Source organism: Typopeltis vanoorti, chromosome 19 (genome assembly GCF_054136105.1).
Source record: "Typopeltis vanoorti isolate ZY-2024b chromosome 19, IOZ_Tvanoo_1.0, whole genome shotgun sequence".
NCBI classification, from domain to species: domain Eukaryota; kingdom Metazoa; phylum Arthropoda; class Arachnida; order Uropygi; family Thelyphonidae; genus Typopeltis; species Typopeltis vanoorti.
The window spans coordinates 1,420,974-1,435,440 of record NC_143567.1 but is presented as its reverse complement, the minus strand read 5'-3'; the positions used below and the strand labels follow the sequence as shown (position 1 = coordinate 1,435,440).

Below are 14,467 nucleotides of genomic sequence, written 5' to 3'. Positions count from 1 at the left end.
ACTTAATTGTTTCTGTTCAAATATCATCTAATTCAGCTGCCTTTCCACATTTCAAGTTTTTGACTGTTTTTTTTTACCTCAAGTATTGATATGTACTCTTCTTTGCATTCCCATTGAATATTTTCTAGTACAGTTCTGCCACTGCTTGTTTCATTTAACAGTCTTTCAAAGGAATTATTCCCAACATCTGGATATCCTTATCTTCAGTTTTCATATCACCTTTATCATCTTAGATTCCTTTTTCAGCACTCTCTACTCCAATAGTCTCCAGAACATTTTGCCACCTTCCTGATATTTATTTTCTATATTCTTACCAAAGTCTTCCCATGACTTTTGTTTAGTAATTTTTACACATAGCTTAGCTCTCTTACATTTTTCTCTGTATTCTTTTAGGGCATCTGCTGACTTATTTGCTAGGAACTTTTGGTATGCTTTTTTCTTTTCTAGGACTGCTTCTTTAACTTTTAACTTCTTATGTCCACTGTGGCATTCTGATTTTTCTATCCCTACAACTTCACCACATACCTCTCTAGCTGAATAAATCAGGGCCTTCTTCAGAGTTTGCCACTGAGACTCCAAAGTTTGGTTCTTGTTTTCCATCTGTTTCATCAATAATGTTTGTATAGTCAAGTCTACATTTATCTGTAAAAGCTGCTCAACTTTAATTCTTTTTAAAACTTTCTTAAATACTGTTCTTTTCAATGTGATATTCATTTCTGTTCTGCTTAGCACAAATTGATGGTCACTTCCAATTTCAAATCCACTGTACACTCGTGTATCCTGAACCATCATGAAGATGTCACTATCAATAGCGATGTATTCAATGAAGCTTTTCTTATTTCTTGTATCTTCTCACCATTTGAACTTGTGCATATTTTTTGTTGAAACATGGTGTTAGTAAAGACTTATCCATGCCCAGCAAATACCTTTATTATTAGCTTTGTCCTTTTCTCCAAATTTTCCGAAAACATTCCTGGTGGGATTCATTTCCTACTCTTCTGTTCAGATCGACAACAAGGACCACTTTTTTCCATTTTCTTTATGTTGACTGCTTGTTCAAAAAATTCCTCCCCTTTTTCTTAGAAGTTTTTTCCCCATGCTCTGTAAAATTGCTCTGTTTGTATTTATACTATCCTGATTGGTTCTTATCACTAGAGATTTGGAGCAATGTAATTTGGTTTACTTTTCTTGGAAGTAATAATGCTGCTTTTTCAATTTGCCTTTATGTTTAATTTCTTACTGCTTTGTAATTTTCTGTAGAGAGTATTTCACATTTCAGTGTCCAAAATCTGTTTTACATTTCAAAAAAAGAGATAAAATAATACTATCATATGCTGCAGGTACTTTTAAAATTAAGCTGCTGTTTTCTTTTAGTTCTCAGTCTGTCATTGTTTGTGTTACAAAATAGCAAACAGTTCAAATAATATTATTTTTGTTAAGTTGTTAAATAATATGTTAAGACTTATTTTGATACATGACTAGTTTAAAATATTAGATATTTATAATTTTTATTTTTTTATTTTTAGGTCCATACTTTGTAATTTATCAACCTAAAGCTAAGTTATATACATCTCCTGTGATAGAAGTAAGGAGAGGCTCCAGGTGCCTCTATTTTGAAATTCCTCATACATTACCAGTCTGTGGAGATATAAAGGTAGAATTTTATAACAAGCCAAAAATGATGAAAAAGGCAAGTTGAAAAACGTTCTAGGTTTGTTTAAATTAAAAAAAAAAAAAAAAAAAGACATGGAAACTTTATAATTGCACCTTCATTAGGAACATTTTAGTCATATTAGTGTGATATATTTTAATAAAAAAATAGCTGCAAGATGAGAGAGAAAGTAATAGTTACAAGTGTTTATGTAATTAATATCAGCTTGGTTGTCCAAGTGGTTAATGTATCCACTTGAACAACCAGCAGGCTGCAGGTTCGAATACCACCATAGGCAGTGATGTTTGTAATTGGTTTTCTTTAGATGGAAGATAAATTTAATCTTCCAGTGTGGGATTACTGCTGCCCTGTATAAGCCTGAAGTGGCTTGTAAAGTTCATTTTTGGTCTCTAGAGCAGAGTTTCCGGACCAGGTCAAAAAATAATAAAAAAACACAAAAAATTAATGAAACCATTAATAAAAATGGGGGGGGGTCCTTAGCCATCTACACTACTAATGTGTTATAGGTTTACAGCTTTCATGGGTGGAAGTCACGTAAATCATACATATAGAGAGATAGATAAATTCTGTGACAGTAGGTGTGAAATAAAGATATGTATTGAGCATGCTCTGATGGACATGTGTTACATTTCTATTGTTTAGGCAGGTTACATCTGCATGTACAGGTCTAAGTATTTGGAGACATGAGATGTCTGAACTCTGATTTTTATTGTATTGTTTATAATGATCTTACTTGCATTTTATGCAGAGAATTGAGTCATTTTTCTGTTCATGTCATGGTTGATAATTATTGGTTTAGTGGAGCAATTAGATGCTGACTTTGAGATAGTGGTTGAAGCAAATCAGTGAAAAAGAAATCATTTAATGCTATCGAGAAAAGATATGCTCATCAAAAAATTTTAGGGAGGTTTTGGTGATATGCCCTGGTCCACCAATTTGAGAGTTGGCATGAGGCTGATTTCCTTATCAAGTTAAAATCTCTATAACTCAAAAGCTCAAATGGGAAATAATCAGACAGAAATTATGGATTAAGACCAGGAAAGGACAAAGGTAAAAGATTAGGAATTACATTCATTCTGATAGTAGTTATGTGGAATGTAAGAAGTATAATAACAAAGGAAGAATACAGAAAGATAATACAGAGAAAAATGTGAGAAAGTGGACTGCATAAAACTAGTTAAACAAAAGTCATAGGAAGACATTGGTAACAACATAGAAAATAAATATCAGGAAGGTGGTAAAATATTCTGGAGGCTGTTGAAAAAAAGCATAGAAATAATGGAAAGAGTACTGTAAACAAAATCAAAGATAATAAAGTTGACATGAAAATTGAAAATAAAGATATCCTAAATGTCTGGAATGTTTACTTTGAAAGATCGTTGAATGAAGCAAGCAGCAACAGCATAGTGGTCAAAAACACTCAATGGGAATGCATTGTACTGTTTTATATATGTATATATATATACACAGGTAACCCTCATATAACACGGATGTTAGGTTCCATAGAAATGCCGTGTTATATAAATTGCATTATGCAAGACTCAGATCACATACAAAAAGTAGGGTTATGTTCCAAAATCGTTTTTTTTTTTAAAAAAAAATTATATAAACAACAATGACATATCCAACAAAAATATTTTTTTATTTAATTCAGGTAATTCATGTAAGTTAAGAAAACATAAACTATGACACAAATACATATTATAAAAATTACAAATTGTGATTAAGCTTCATCGCACGTAATACATAAATGTTTTAGGCAAAATAAAAATAAATGCATATTTTAATCTTTCGTAGCACGAGGATTTGAGGATCGGTTAATAAACATTAGTTTTGTCATGTAATCATTACCGATGCATTACTATAAAACAGTAGAGTAATTCTTTCTTTGGAAACTTTGAATCCAGGAGCTGATCTTTCATTTTTTGAAATATAGGTGTGTTTTGGCATTTTTTTCCAATATATCTCGGATTCATCAGCATTGAAGACCTGGTCTGCATTTTAAATGTTTATAAATGCTGAGAGTTTTTTGTTTAACCCCTTAACATACAAAGACGTCTGTGACATGTCTTTTGTTTATTGCACCAAAATTGATTTTGAATTTTGGTTTCACATATAAATACAACCGAATATAGGCGCTAGACAATCTTGTGCCTATTTCCTTTCACCTGAGAAAAGTTGCCAACGGCGTGTATCAGCTATTTTGTTTGTGTTTGCACAAATTCATCATTATTTTTCAAATGATGAATTTGATCCAGCAAATCGCCCTCGCCCAAAAAATTGGCAGAAAAACTACCGCTTTCTGATTTTTAATTGGTATGTTAATGGGTTAATAATATTTTCATCCAAAGGAATTTTCTTTTGAGTGCATCTTCTTTCCAAATCATTAGAGATTTCTTCATTTTTCTCTTAGAAAATTGCATACACGAGCAACGAGCTTTGCACTTACCGTTGACCCAGCAATAAACACTTTCTCGGATTTTGTGTTCATTGTGTTTGATTGTTGATTCATTTAAATTCAAAGTCCTTACAGCAACTGGTTTTTCTCCATTTTTCAACCAATCCATGATTTTAATTTTTTTTCTTCGAGACAAATTTTCTTTTCAATATTCATTTTTTTCCCTTTCAATGCAATTTGTGGCCATTACTATAAAAATAATTTTTTTACATAAAAAAAGCATTACATATTAATTATGTATGTAACTCACCAGAAAATAAAGTGCTCGGCTTGAGATAACACACTTATGATTTTTAACGCGCTTTCCTGGCAGAAAACGAAGACAATTTTCAACAATAAACACTTTATACAGTATACAATTGACGTACATGTGTGCTAAAGGGTGTTCCCCCTAATTTAAATTAGGGGAAACAACCTTTTTATAACTACCTGCGCGATACGGGCAGGCACAAATTTAAAGAAGATAAAATTTGATTTTTAAGTCACACAGTGAAAAATATATGAAAAGTTAAAGGGTTACTACAATTTCTAGATGGGTTCCCCCTAATTTAAATTAGGGGAAACAACCTTTTTATAACTACCTGCGCGATACTACAATTTCTAGACGGGTTCCCCCTAATTTAAATTAGGAGAAACAACCTTTTTATAACTACCTGCGCGATACTACAATTTCTAGATGGGTTCCTCCTAATTTAAATTAGGGGAAACAACCTTTTTATAACTACCTGCGCGATACGGGCAAGCACAAATTTAAAGAAGATAAAATTTGATTTTTAAGTCACACAGTGAAAAATATATGAAAAGTTAAAGGATTACTACAATTTCTAGACGGCGTTTTTGTCAAAACCGTGTTGTATAAGTACTGCGTTGAACAAGGGTCTACAATTTGTAGACCGCATTATACGAGGGTTACCTGTATATATTCCTGAATTGGAATATATATTAATATTAAAATAATCATCAAAAACTTGAAACGTGGAAAGGCAGCTGGAGTAGATGATATTCAACCAGAAAAGCTAAAATATGGAGGGATGAAATATTTAAATAATTTTCACGGTTTACATATGTAAGCCATGAAAGTTTTTTTTTCTGTTTCAAGTATTGATATATATTCCAATTCAAGAATATATATATATATCACAATGCACCCCCTCTTGACCACTATGCTGTTGCTTTTTGTTTCATTGGTTTGTTCAGCCTTTGACAAGCTGGTGAGATAGGATTGCCTATTTGCTGTTCCTTTGATTTATTTTAACAACTTATTATGCCATGTAAATTAGCTTGCATTGATGGCGAATTTAAATAGGTTAACAGTGTCTTCTGTGAAATCAGATTGTAAAAACTGTAAAGTCTCTTGTAGTAGTATGTTGAAGAGGTAGACTTCTTCAAAAGAAACCATAATTGTTATTTAGACAGATATAGATCTTTTATGTTCTCTTTAAATTCAAGACTGTTTTTAATATATGATCTAGTGTGTCTATTGAGATTTTGAAGATGACGAGAGAGAAAGAGAGAGAGAGATGTTTCACAAGATAGTATGTAGGAGATCCAATACAGTCCACTACTGGACATAGTGAGTTGCTATCCTTATACATTTTGGAAAAACCATAGAGACAAGGCAGACAGCCTTGATGAATTCTTAACCTCTGAACAATAGTGGCTTCTCACAATTGTATGTTGTCCAATAATTTATTTAATTTGATGATTTGACTTTTTGTTGGATCCCTGCTGATAACACTGCAGGTTGATTTATTTCTCAATAGATATTAATTTTACAATTATACTCAGTGGTATTACTTTTGTTAGCCTTTGTGATGATAATATTGGTGTTCTGGCATAGGGAGCAAAGAGTTTATACTTCTGAGAAGAGTATATTTAAAAGAGGTTGTTTTTCTTTGTATAGAATTTGGACAGTCTCAAAATGTAATATATTTCTTCATCTGTGTGTAATTCTCTGATACTTTTTTACAAATTTCCCATGATTCTAAGTAAGCTACAGTATATGTTGAGGAGATGAGTCAAAATCAGAACCTTTAGACCAAATATTTAGTTCATCATTTGTTAAGTCTATTAGTTCAATTTATAACCCAGCTGTTATTATTAGACTCAGTTATTTGTTGAATATTGTGGTGATTTCTTCCTTCTAATATTTTAAACTTGCAAATTAATCTACTTTTAAGCATGAAATATGCTTGTCTAGCCAATGATAGCAGAATACAAGAAATTAATTCAAAATGGTTCACCAAGAATCTTTTTAAAGTACTTTCATGTTTGAGAAGTTGAGCATTATTTAAATAAAACTGCTTCTTTGTTTTTCACATATTTCATTTATTAATAACACCTTGTTTACTTTTTGATAAATTGTTCAAACAAATTCGAGGAATATCAATTGGCAGTTATATCTCACCAGCCTTAGCTGATTATTTTATGGATCATCTAGAAAAACAACTATTTGATGCTATGTTTCTTCAGCCTCATGTATGGTTACATTTTGTTGATAATATATTTGCAGTCTAGTCCCACTCCAAGTTAGAATTACTTTGGTTCCTAGAGAAAATAAACTTCTATTCCCATATCTAGTTCACTATTGAACGTGAATCCAGTAACCAGTTATCCTTTTTGAATAACTTAATAATTCAAAAGCCAACATTTACTGATAGATACATTCACTCATCCTCTCACCATCATTTATGACAGAATATAGGTATTATCAAGAGTCTTGTACATAGAGCTTCATATGATATGCTTTTCTGATTAAATTTTGTTAGATGAACTGAATAAAATTAACTTCTACTAGACTATAGTCTGCTCACAGTTGAGAGAACCATAGCTGGCAGAACCAAAAAGTCAGTTCATGTTGAAGGGGAGAAAAGAAGAAAGGATGTATGAATTCGTCACCAACATGTGAAATCATGTGCTTTATACCTAAAATTTTCCAACTGTTATACAAGCAAAATTAGTTACCGCTTTAAAAACTAGAATGCTCATAAAAGAAAAGCTAATTTTCCAATGTGTAATAATAAACACTCATCCCATGAAACAGATCTTTGATGTGGAAAAAGAAAAAAATTCAGTGTTCCTTGATGTGGAAAAAGAAAAAAAAATTCAGTGTTCTTTGATGTAGAAAAAGCTTATGACACAGCCTGGAGATATGACATTAAAAGATCTGTATAACCTAGGTCTCAGAGGACACCTTCCTGTATTAAAAATGTTCTATCCAGGTTTTTTTTTTTATCTAGTGTTCCCATGACTGTCTTAAGTCCAACACTTTTTGCTATGAAAGTTAGCCCAATTACTGAACAGCTTTCTCCCACAATAGGAAATGCTCTATATCTTTATGACTTCACAATTTACTGTCATTCTTGTAACATGAGGGTAATTGAAAGACAACCTCAGCAAGCAATGGATTTTTCTCTCTTTCTATGGGCTCTTAGTAATGGCTTCAGGTTTTCAGCATAAAAAAAGTATCCATGTACACTTCTGTTGAAAATGCACTTTTCACTCAGCTTCTGAATTAATCAGTTGGTCCATAGTTTGATGTTACCAGTGCCATTAGGACTCATCTTTGACAGAAAAGTTCAAATGAGCATTGAATCTCCTTTACACTCTATCCTCTACTGAATGTGCTTCATTTTTATAATACACTTATGCATTCAGAGCTAGAGCTGGATTATGGGTCTTAAGTCTACAGTTCTGCAAGGCAGAATACCCCATAATGGTCGAATCCCATCCATCATCATGTTAGATCAGCTCATACTTTTTAGATGCACTATTTGACATTACTGTATACAGACTACAGACAGTTTATAAAATCAAACTAATTGCCCGATGGCAGGAAGTATTGGCAGTCTAGTCAACATAGAAACAGAAGAGAGGAAGTTGTTCTTAGACTCTGCCTGTCATGGTCATCTTGCACATTCTTATTTATTGGGGGCCGATGACCCACCTATGTGGGAAAAATGCAACAAGCATCTTACCATTTAATTCCATTACATTATTTTCAGGTAATCATCCCTTAGTAACTGTATAGATTCCATTTGCTGCTTGCCATGTGCCCTTTCCTCCTTCCATTCTGTACACATTGTACTAATCTGCTGATGCATGGCATCCAAATCTTCCTGTGGATCCCCACCTAGTCTATAGCAGTAACCGATAATAGACATTTTGTCCTATTGGTCTCTATTTCACACTAGATACCCCAAATGAACAATCTTTCTCAAACCTAATATTCTGCTTAACTTCTGTTGTTGGTTAAAGTTCTTCAGCAATCATGAGTAATATACCCTTTCTTGTGTCTTGTTCCCTCTGTCCTCTTTGAAAAGAAAATATTACTTACATTCTGTCCCTGAAACTATATCTTTTTTCTATCATCCAGTGCTGACCAGTGCCAAAAACTTCTCTCCTTTTTTTTGATACGTGTGGCATTTGGTACATACATTTCAACATCTCCCTTCCCTTTGAGCTTTCAGTTATTCTTGTGAATGTCATTGCCAGCCCATTCTGATTCGAAACCTAAATAAATATGTAATATTGCACAAGGTTGTTCCTGTCACTAGTGAAGGCCAAAGCATTTGAAATAGTATCTTCTGGTAGTAGAACACTTTACAAAATGTACTAATAGAAGGAAGACATATGTGCTGTTTTGAGAGCATATCTTTGATATTCCTATCATAATACTCTATGTATAGAGATCAAAGATTTTGCGATCATCAGCTCTCAGAGCTCTCATCATTATTCCTTAGCACCTCAATGGAGTTACAATTCATTGTGGGAGATTTTCTTTAGGAAACACAGTCTGTTATATTTCCTGAAACTAATTTATCGTTTGGGGGCGTGGAGACTGATTTTCTGTTTAAAGAAAGAAAAAAAAACTTCCTTACTCATATGAAAATCAAAAATTTCCACATATTCATTTATTGAGGCGAAAGCAGATGACTAGTAGTGTGCCACAAGGGTCAGTGCTGGGACCTTTGCTGCTTAATTTATTTATAAATGATATAGGAAATAACCTGAAAGGAAATATTCAGTTGTTTACTGATTATGCAAAATTAGGTAGAGTAATAGTTAATCAAGGCAGGATGATTTAAATAGGCTGTCAGTATAGTCAAAAATAATGGGTGTCAATTTAATGTTGCAAAATGTAAAGTTATGCACTTTGGGATAAATAGATCACAAGCCGTTTATCACATTGATGACACTGTACTCTAGGAAATATATGAAGCTAGAGATTTAGGAGTGGTGGTAGACAGAGAGTTAGTTTAGAGGACATGTTGCTAAGGTAGCACATAAGATTACTTGGAAGTTGTAATTCCTCTTTATAAGGACTTCATATGCCCTCATCTGGATTACTGTGCTCAAGTCTGGTGCCCTGGGTTTCTTGGGGATGTGGAAGCAGTGGAGAGGATTCAGAGGCAAGTGACCAAGATGGTGAGTGGCCTGCAGAATGTGCCCTACGAGAATAGATTGAAAGTGTGTGGATTGCAGAAGTTGGTTGATAGAAGAAAAAGAGGGCGTATGATAGAAACATTTAAGTTGCTTAAAGGATTTTAAGCTCATTGTTCTCAAAGGAAAAACAAACATGGAGAAAGAATTGAGGAAGTTAGCAAGTTTGAGTACCTGGGATCCATTATTAATGTGAAGAATTGCTGTTCAGAAGATGTCAGAAAAATGTTAGGAATGGCTAAAACAGCAGTCAGAGACCTGCCTAAAATCTGGAAGGATGGATCTATCTCCATGGGAACAAAGTTGAGGATTTTAGATGCAGTTGTTTTTCCAACAGCGACTTATGGATGCGAGACTAGGAACCTAAAGAAGTCAGATAAGAAACGGATATCTGCTTTTGAGATGTGGTGTTACAGAAGGCTGTTGAGGATATCATATACTGAAAGGCATACAAATGAATGGGTGTTAGAAAAGATTAGTAAAACTTTAGGGCTCCTTAAGGATATTAACAGAAGAAAGTTAAAATATTTTGACACATAGAAAGGATGGAAGGAGAACAGTAATAGAAGGTATTACTCTGTTATTCTCAGAACAGTAATAGAAGGTATTACTCTATTATTCTCAGAACAGTAATAGAAGGTAAAGTTCCTGGAAAAAGAGGCAGGGGTAGACCATCAATGAGATGGATGGATGGCGTGTGTGGAGTGACTAATCTTCAGAGAGTTGAGGCTGCCAGAAAAGCAAACAACAGGACTACATGGCGAGGCCTGGTGTGGAACATCACCGAGCATCGGAGTGACCATACGGCATCTGTAGATGCCCAGTGAACATAGAGAGAGAAAGGATTTTATAGAATAGATGCAGAGGAAATATTTCAGCATTTGGCTAGAGGGACCAGAACAAGGGGTCATCCCTGGAAGTTGAATAAAGGTGTGGTCAGTAGGGATGTGAGGACTAGATTTTTTTGCTTAGAGAGTTGAATGAGTGGAATGGGTTGCCAGAGTCTGTTGTGAGTGCTTTTTCTGTTAATGGGTTCAAGGGAAGATATGATAGATTGAGTCCCCTGCGATGAGTGTCTTTGGACTCCATAGAGGAGGTGCCCATATAATAATAATAATACCCACAGTGTATCCACACTGCCACAGTTCCATAGCTGTGATATCATTTTTTGTTGCTAGCCTTTGTATGTGCTCTAAAGGTTTCTTCATCTGCAAATCCTAGTAATCTGATCTGCAAACTATAATTCAGAAGTAGAGTAATCAGGGCCTTATGCAATTTTATCACTACTCTTTTATTCCTTCTATCTTCACCACCTTATCATGTTGTACCTGAATGGTACAACATCATAAATCAACACCTTACATAATCAGATGTAAGATCTCAATCTTACATCCATTACAGATTGCCTTTGATAGTTGTCCTACAAGAAATTTCTTTTCCCTATTCCCAGATGCTATCCTATTTATTCATTTTAGCATTACTATAATTAAACTTACCAGTAATATCACACTTTCAGTATTTCAGTACTAATTTAAAAAATAATTGTACATCATGGTTAATTCTGAAAGCTACTGCCTAGGAACAGAGTGTTGGTATGATGAATCTGTTTGTGAAATCATAGAAGCAGAAAGTTTTATTCTTGTTTTTAGAGAAACTTGTGCCATAATTCTATACAATATACATGAAAACACAAGATAAAAATATTATTTTTTAAATATCATCATCATGGGGGTGCTTAAGGGTCAAAGCTATATAACTGAGATGAGACCTCCACATAGCCTTTAAAAGGAATCTGGAGAACCAATCAGGGCTTCTGACCTAATGTCCATTCCTCACCTTCTCGTGGTGGACCCTGTTAGGTATCTACCTGGATACTGAACGAACGACGATGGGCTGGCAATTTGGGATTTAACAGAATTAATTGTATTCTTATTGGCTTAGACCAAAATAGAAAATGATGGTACAACATCATAAAATTTCATGCCGGCTGGGGCATTGCCTGGTTAAACAAGGCCCCCGTTGTTTTTTCCAGGGAACCAGGGCAAACAGCGAAAAGTCAGCTACTGATACAAACCCTAAAACACACCCCAACTCAATATCAGCAGAGTTCAAGATCGGTACTATCAACATAAGAAGCCTGAATGGCAAAGAAATGGAGCTAGCTGAGGAATTGGATAAGTACCAGATCGAAATAGTAGGGGGTGACTGAAACAAAAAAGAGAAAACCTGGTGAGATATTTCTGAGCAATAAATACAGAATGTCATATTCAGGCAATGACAATCAAGGAAAAGAAGGGGTAGCCATAGTATTCAACACTAAATATGAGGCTAATCTTCTTGAATGGCCGGCAATTTCAAGTAGAGAGTGATGTGAGCAAATATCAGAATGGGGAACTGGACAATGAGACTTATTTGTGCCTATGGCCTCACAGAAGGTTCTGCTAAGGTAGAACTGGATTTAAATAGCAGATTAGGAAATGATTGTCATACATACAAAAATATTTTTGGAAAATTTGGAGAAAAGAGTGAAGCTAATAATAATGGCAAATACTTTAGATTTCTGCTCAAGACATGGACTGGCTATTACTAACACCATGTTTCAACATAAAAATGTGCACAAATTCATATGGAGTGAAGATGCATGGAATAAGAAAAGTCTCATTGACTATATTATTGTTGATAGTGATGTTTTCTCTCTGGTGTAGGGCACTAGAGTGTACAGAGGATTTGAAATTGAAAGTGATCAGCATTTAGTCTTGATTAGGATAAAATTGAATCTCATATTGAAAAGAAGAACATGTAAGAAAGTTTTAAAGTGAATAAAAGTTGAGTAGAGCTCTCAGATGCGAACTGTAGACTGAAATATACAAACATTATTCAAGAAAAAATGAAAGAGTTTTAGAACAGGAATTAAACCTTGGAGATTCAGTGGCAAGCTCTGAAGACAACGTTGATTGATTCAGCGAGAGAGAGGCATGTGGTGAGGTTATCTGCAAGGATAGAAAAATCAGAACTCTATGGACATAGGCAGTTAAAAAGGCAGTGAAGGAAAAGAAGAAAGTGTATCAAAAGTTCCTGGCAAATAAGTCAGCTTGTGCTCTTAGGGAATACAGGGACAAATGTAAGAAAGCTAAACACTGTGTAAAACTTGCTAAACAAAAGTCATGGATAGACTTTGGTAAGAACATAGAAAATAAATATCAAGAAGGTGGCAAGATATTCTGGAGGTTGTTGAAGAAGCTCAGAAAGAGTGCTGTAAAAGGAATTAAAGATGATAAAGGTGATATGGAGAAAAAGATATCCTTGAGATATGGAGTAATTACTTCGAAAAATTGCTAAATGAAACTAGCAGTGATGACAGCACAATGATAAAAAACATCGACCAGGCATGCAATCAGGAATACGTATCCATACTTGAAATAGAAAAAGCTGTCAAAAGTCTGAAATGTGGAAATGGCAGCTGGAGTAGATATTCGACCAGAAATGCTCAAGTATGGTGATATAAAAGTCTTACAGTGGCTGCACTGCATAGTTCAGAATGCCTGGACAGAGGGACGAATTCCCGATGATTGGAGTAGAGCTCTCATAGTACCCATATATAAAAAGGGAAATAAAACTGAATGTGAGAATTACAGAGGTATTTCCCTACTGAGTGTTCCTGGTAAGATTTATGCAAGCATACTTGAGAAACGGTTAAGAAGGATTATGGAAGAGAAGCTTGGCGAAGAACAAGCTGGGTTCAGGCCACAATAGAGGCTGTCAGGATCAGATTTGCACTTTACGACAAACAGCTGAGAAGTAATGGGAATATAACAAAGATCTGTATTTAAGTTTTTGTAGATCTGGAAAATGTATATGAAAAAGGTGCCAAGAGAGTTAGAATTGAAGGAAGTACAGGAAGATGGTTTAATGTTAAATCTGGTGTCAGACAAGGATGTACATTGTCTCGTCTGTTATTCATTGTCTATATAGATCACATTATGAAGAAAAGTGGTATTAAATCTGATATCAAAATTGGAGATGTTAATGTCAGCTCTTTGCTTTATGCAGATTATGTTATACTTCTAAATAAGTCTGCTACAAGTCTGCAAGATTTCCTGACTAAATTGAATAACTGTTAGATATTACCATATCTAACAGTTATAACAATAAGGTTAGAAATAACAAGACAAAGACAATGAAAATAGGCAGAAGCATTGAAAATATCAACTGCATTGTGAATGGAGAACTAACAAGTAAAACATTTCAGCTATTTAGGCACGATTTTTAGTGAAGATGGTAAATTAAATATGGAAATAGACAACTAGATCAACAAAGCTGGTATGGTAGGAAGTCAACTTAATAAATTTATATGTGATAAGAGAGAAATTAGCCAAAACACTAAATTAGCTGTATTCAAACCAATTTTGACTTATGGATCTGAGAGCTGGGTCAGAAGTAAAAAAAAATGACCGAAGACTAGAGACCGCAGATATGAGAGTCCTGAGAAAGATTAAGGGACATGATCAGATGGCATCAATGGCAATATCATATTATAAATGAGGATATCAGGAAAGAACTTGCCGCTGTCAGCATCCAGGAATGCATTAGCAGAACTAATATCAGTGGCTATGGTAACTTAAACAGAATGGAAGAAACAATATTAGCAAAACAAGTGTTCTCTGCCAGGTTGGTAGGAAAAAGACCAGAGTAAAACCAAGATATAGGTCGATTGATGCAGTAAAGAGTGCCTTAGAAGATAGAAATATAAAATCTGATAATGTTGGAGTCTTGACAGGTAACAGACTGATTTCAAGGAAAATTATAGATAGGAAGTTAGTAATGCCGTAAATTTTTCATGTAGTACTATCATATCCTGTATTCCTGATATATATATATATACCCTTGAGGGTGTA

At 34.2% G+C, this 14,467-nt stretch overlaps 1 protein-coding gene across 1 annotated transcript in view; it reads left to right on the top strand.

The window, feature by feature from the left end:
- Window positions 1-14,467, top strand: part of LOC150095815 (phosphatidylinositol 3,4,5-trisphosphate 3-phosphatase and dual-specificity protein phosphatase PTEN-like) — a 248,026-nt gene that overhangs the window by 137,509 nt on the left and 96,050 nt on the right. The window contains exon 8 of the mRNA XM_090408810.1: window positions 1,527-1,690. Coding sequence (XP_090264936.1) covers window positions 1,527-1,690 — 164 coding nt within the window. The remainder of the gene's footprint in view (window positions 1-1,526; window positions 1,691-14,467) is intronic.